At 43.9% G+C, this 6,000-nt stretch overlaps 1 protein-coding gene across 1 annotated transcript in view; it reads left to right on the top strand.

The window, feature by feature from the left end:
* The window catches only part of LOC109923558 (cyclic nucleotide-gated olfactory channel-like), a 73,697-nt gene that overhangs the window by 29,344 nt on the left and 38,353 nt on the right, over positions 1 to 6,000 (top strand). The window contains exons 2-3 of the mRNA XM_048604960.1: positions 4,812 to 4,835; positions 5,753 to 5,867. Coding sequence (XP_048460917.1) covers positions 4,812 to 4,835; positions 5,753 to 5,867 — 139 coding nt within the window. The remainder of the gene's footprint in view (positions 1 to 4,811; positions 4,836 to 5,752; positions 5,868 to 6,000) is intronic.

Here is a 6,000-nt window from a genome sequence, read left to right as displayed (position 1 = left end):
TCAGCTTTCCTGCTCCTCTGATGCTGCCTGGCCTGCTGTGTTTATCTAGCTCTACACCTTGTTATCTTTGCTGAAAAGCACTGGAATTTGTAATTAATAAATACAATGTGAGGAAGACTATGCCTCAAGTTAATGCTTTTATTACTCACCTAAGCAGCAGAAAGCACATGACTGGGCATTGCAAGCTGATTGTATTGTTATATTCCACTATACATGGAAAATAGTATAGATGGATTAATTTGTCCCTAGACAGTTCAGGTTGTAACTACCCTCTGGTTATATTTTGGTCTGAAATACAAGTTTAACCTATGTTTAGTGCAAGACTCCATCTTAATCTGTACCTGTTCTTTTGTTGGTGCCAGGAACGACTCTCCTGAGCACTCAAACAGCAAGCTGCCACTAATGGCCATTTTCTGTCATTGACAAGGCTGGTCAGTAAGTGGGAGAGGCCTCCACCAAAACAAGTCCCCAGTAGTGGCCAGCTAATTGGGAGTAAGCACTGTGTTGCAGAGGATTTTGACCATTGTGTAAAAGGTTCATTATCTCTCAGCATGGACTCTCTGCTGTGGTCATAAAGGGGAGCCCTAGAACATGACAGAAAACTTTCTGGACTCTTTGTCAAAACTTCATCATCACTCAATACTTTTTTTGAAATTTTCTGGAAAACAGTGAGTGCTGTGTCATGCCATCGTGCTGGGAATCTTGTAGGAATTAGCAGTAGAAGGGCTTGTTCATGGCTATCTTGCTAAGTTGCTCTGGAGAAGGATGTGGAGAAGTAAAGGAAGCCAGGCAAAGAGGTACCAGGTCCTGCAGAAGATAGCACAGGTAGTACAATAGGATGAGGAGAATTGGATTCCCTCCTCCAATTTCGGGACATCTCGCTGACTATGTTGGGACCTCCAATCCAGCCCAAGAGCCTGTGCACACTCTCCCCATCTCTCTGAGCCATTTTGCAACATTTTATTCTGTGTCAATCAGTAAACATATCCTCAGCTATCTCCTTCAGAACCCTGGGGTATAGTCCATCTAGTGCAGGTTATTTATCCTTTTCAGACCTTTTAGTTTCCCCAGCACCTTCTCTTTAGTGATGGCCACTACAACCACCTCTGCCCCCAGGCAATTTAGAGTCATAGGGAGTCATAGGATTATACAGTCCTACAGCAAAGAGACAGGCACTTTGGCCCAAACTGGTCCATGCCGACCAAAATGTCCATCCATGCTAAGCCCATTTCCCTGCACTTGGCCCATATCCTTCTAAACCTTTCCTATCCATGTATTTGTCCAAATGCAATTAAATGTTATTAATGTACCTGAATTAACCACTTCTGCTGACAGCTCATTCCATATGTGTAACACCCTCTGTGTAAAGAAGTTGCCCCTCAGATTCCCATGTATTCTTTCCCCTCCTACCTTAAACTGATGCCCTTTGTCCTTGATTCCCCAAACCTGGGAAAAAGACTAAGTGTATTCACCCTTTCCATGCCTCTCATGATTTTATACAATTCTATAAGATCTCCTCTCAGTTTCCCATGCTCTAAAGAAAAATGTCCTAGCTTATCCAACCTTTCCCTATAACTCAGTCCTTTGAGTCCTGGCAACACCTTGTGAATTTCTTCGGCACTCTTTCCAGTTTAATAACATCCTTCCTGTTGTAAGGTGACCAAACTGAACACAATGCTCCAAGTTCAGCCTCACCAACGTCATGCACAACTGTGTCATAACTTCCCAATTTTTATACTCAATGCCCTGACTATGAAGGCCAGTGCGCCAAAAGCCTTCTTCACTGCCCTCTCTACCCGTGACTCCACTTTCAGAGAACTGTGCACCTGAACTCCAAGGTCCCTCTCTTCCACCACACTCCTTAAGGCCTTACCATTCACCATGAAGCTCCTACCTGGATTTGATTTTCCAAAATGGAACACCTCATACTTGTCTATATTAAACTTCATTTGCCATTTCTCAGCCCACTTCCCCAGTTGATCAAGATCCTGCTGCAATTTCTCATAACCTTCCTCACTGTCCACGGTACCACCTATTTTAGAGTCATCTCCAAACTTACTAATCATGCCTCGTACATTCTCATCCATTTCATTGATATAGATAACAAACAGCAATGGGCCCAGCACCGAGCCCTGAGGCACACCACTAGTCACAGGCCTCTGGTCAGACAAGCATCCTTTCAGTATTACCCTCAGCTTCCTACCATCAAGTCAAGTGTGTATCCAATTTGCCAGCTCTCCCTGGATTGCATGTGATCTAACCTTCCAGAACAGCCTACCATGTGAACCTTATCAAAGGCCTTACTAAAATTCAAATAGACTATGTCTACCGCCCTGCCCCTTCCTGGTCACTTCAATTATTTCAGTTGGTCAATTCAAATTATTTTACCAGTAAATAAAACCAAAACTACGTGCTCAAACCACACTTTGAACCAAATGCATCAGATGAGCACATTACCGATTAATCTCTGAAATAGGCCTCCTCACTGTGGTAAAACATCGGCTGGGGGTGAAAAACAGATATTGAATGGATGTTGTACAAACCTAAGATACCTGTTTGAGAGCTGAGCTTTAACACATACATTTAACCCGTTCAGGCTAAATAATGGTTGTCACTGTTTAAATATGTCTTAAGGTGCTAAGACTGGCAAGTTTAACACCCCAGCACTGATTCGATACAATTTTCATCAAGCTGTCAATGCAGCTTCCACTGATGGTGTGGAGACGATGCTTTGGAGAGAAGCCAGTGGGAAAGGATTACTCAGGAAATTGTCTGACAATCTGGAACACACAGACACAGACTGCTGGAGAAACTCAGCAGGTCTGGCAGGATTTGGGGACAGAGAAAAACAGAATTAACATTTTGAGTCCAGTATGATTCTTCTTCAGAATTGAAAGGGGCTTTAAAATCATACTTTTTTACACTGTGGACAGAGGGGGAGACGGACTGAGTGGGAAAAATGATAAGAATGCCGAGGATCAAAAGACAAATGGAGAGATAATGGTGATGAAGTAGAGATAGAGGTATAAAATAGAGGTAAATGGAGGTGACAAAAGGAAAACAAGAGTTCACCTGCCTAAACCAAAATCAACAAGGCTGGGGAGTGGGTGACAGCATCGTATGTGGGTTGTGATCAAAATGGAAGAGAGAGGCCATGTTCTGAAGTTGCTTCATCAGTGTTGAGACCTCAAAGCTGTAAAGTGCCTGAGCGGAATATGAGGTGTAATTTATCAAGCTGATATTGTGCTTTGTTGGAACATGACAGCAGGCCCAGGTGAGAAATGTTCAAATGAAAGCAAGGTGGTTTATCGAAATGGCAAGCAATTGGGAGGGCAGGATCTCTCCTATCGACAGAATGGAAATGTTCCACAAAGCGGTTAACCAGAAAATGTTTGGTCTCACCATTGCAAAGGAGCCCGCATTGTGATCAGCGAATACAGTAGTCTAGTTTGAAAGAACTAAAAGTGAAATGCTGCTTCACCTGAAGGTGTGTTTGGGGCCTTGGACAGTCAGGACAGAGGAGGTGAATGGGCAAGTGTTACACTCTCTCTGGTTACACAGCAAAGTGTAATGGGGGTGTGTTAGCAATGATGGAGAAGTGGACCAGTGTGTCACAGAGCAAACAGTCCTTTTAGAATGCTCACAGTGACGGGGAGGGGCAGATGTATTTGCTGGCTGTTTCCTGCTGGAGTCCTTGAGGACTTAATATTGAGTTCTACGACTTTAGAGCATGCCCTGTGTCCTTCATTTTTCTTACCCCACCACCCTCCTCTGGTCATGTCTTGTTGACTTTGTCCTCAGCAGAGTTGATCCATTTTCTTCTTTACACACCTACCGTTTAAACCCATTTTGCAGCACTATCATCACCATTATCAATCCCTTTGACCTTGTTTCTGAGCACCCTCACCGTGTGTCCCACTTGCTCCTCCTCCCACTCTGTCTGCAGCAAAAGCCACCATTTTCCAACTTCCTCTGTTCTAAAGAGGAGTCATACTGGACACAAGGCATTCAATCTATTCCTCTCTCGACAGATGCTCCCAGACCTGCTGAGTTTGCGACACTTTCTCTTTTCACTTCAGATTTCCAGCATCTACAACATTTTTGCTTTTATCTGGATAAACTATGCTTGGATACAAAGCTACAATGTTTTTCAGAAGATTTGTAGCTCAGGTTGTTGATGTGATTTTTGACTTGTTTGCCAAACTGGTAAGCTTGTCTGAAGACATTTCATCACCATACTATTTAACATCATCAGTGTACCTCTGGTGAAACATCAGTGAAGCATCTGTCCCGTTTGCTATTTATGTGTCTCAGTTTGCTAGGGTGGGTGGCATCACTTCCAGATACGTTTCTCAGTGGTTGGTATACAGGGTCCAACTCTACATGTTTGTTAATGGAGTCTGATTTGAGTTCCAGGCCTCCAATAATTCTTGTGTGTGTCTTTGGTTGGCTTGTCCTAGCTATGTTGTTCCAGTCAAACTGGTGTCCCTCTTTGTCCATGTGTATTGAAATGGTGGTTAGTTGGTGTTTGTGAATCTCTGATGGCTAGTTTCCTTCCAGTTTGTCCTCTGTAATATTTTTGGCAGTCTTTGCATGGTATCTTGTAAATAACATTAGTTCTGTTAGTTGTGGTTGTTGGATTCTTTTATTCTCATCAGTAGCTGTCGTAGTGTAGCTGTTGGTTTGTGGGCTACCATGATTCCTAGGGGGTGGAGTAATCTGGTGGTCATTTCAGATATGTCCTTAATTTATGGTGGGATGTCTAGTGTCTCTGGACGTGTTGTGTCTTCCTGTTGTGATCTGTTGTGTAGGTATCGGCGGACTACGCTTTTCAGGTAAACCAGAAGTGATGCCACCCACCCCAGCAAACCAAGACACTTAAATAGCAAGCGGGACAGAACACCAACACTTCACCGGAGGCGCATTGATGATGTCAGCTAGTATGGTGACGAAACATCTGCAAACAAACTTACCAGCTTGGCGAGCAAGTCAACAGCCACAAAGCTACAAAGTCACCAATCAAATCATACTTCTTGTTTATACTACTACAGCATAAGTCTCTATGGAGAGTGTCTGCAGAGTCAGAGAGACTCACAGTGACTGTATACAGTAGGAACAGTAGCAGATAAAACTGGCGAACCCTGATGTGGCTGTGGTGGTACATGATTAACTCACTCTGTTCAATGGCAGCTGTGTCAGGCCAGGTCTCCCACAATGGTCATTGGCTGCACATGTCAGCAAAGGCCCTCAAATGGCTCACTGGGCAGCAGTAAAAACTGCTTACAGGATTAGCACATTGTGCCTGTGAAAAGAGTGCATAAACTAGATCTGAGACTGGGTCTGCAGTCAGGGAAATTTACACAGAGGATCATGAGGAAGAGGGAACAGAGGTGGCAAAAGTCAGGCCCACGGTTGATTCTCCAACAGCATAGGAAAAGCAGAAAAACAATTTAACCATCCAATATAGCCGTCAAGAAGTGAACATTTGGCAGTACACAGCAGGGCAGAAAGATCACTCACTCAACTCCCAACCTGCTTTCAAGCCAGCTGTCAAGGCAGTGTCTCAGGTGAAAGGCAGACCTGGCTCTGACTCACCCACTCTATTGGAAGCAGAGTTACTTAGTGGCATTGTGCAGAAGCATGTGGGAGGTGAATACAAGACAGTGACAGCTGGTGTTTTTACTATTGCTCCCAGTTCAATGGTACCGGTTTACCAGCACAAATTCTAACATTGTTTCTCTGTTTCACGCAGATAGGTGGACTGTTCCACACATGGCCCGACAAATGAATAACCTGTCAGCTCATCAGCTCTCTGTGAAAACTGCAACAGAAGAGGAAATTGAGAGATTGGAGAATGGAGTCAGAAGGTTTGTGCATTGTATACTGTGAACATGACAATGGCTGTAAACAGGCGAGACACAATACTCCACAATGAGCAAATCACAGGAAGGGTTACATTTAGGAATTCCACATACATTAACTCTCCCTGGGGTATGGTTC

This window comes from Rhincodon typus, chromosome 14 (genome assembly GCF_021869965.1).
Source record: "Rhincodon typus isolate 14 chromosome 14, sRhiTyp1.1, whole genome shotgun sequence".
NCBI classification, from domain to species: domain Eukaryota; kingdom Metazoa; phylum Chordata; class Chondrichthyes; order Orectolobiformes; family Rhincodontidae; genus Rhincodon; species Rhincodon typus.
Note: the sequence above shows the minus strand (reverse complement) of the source record. Positions and strands in the feature narration are given on the sequence as shown.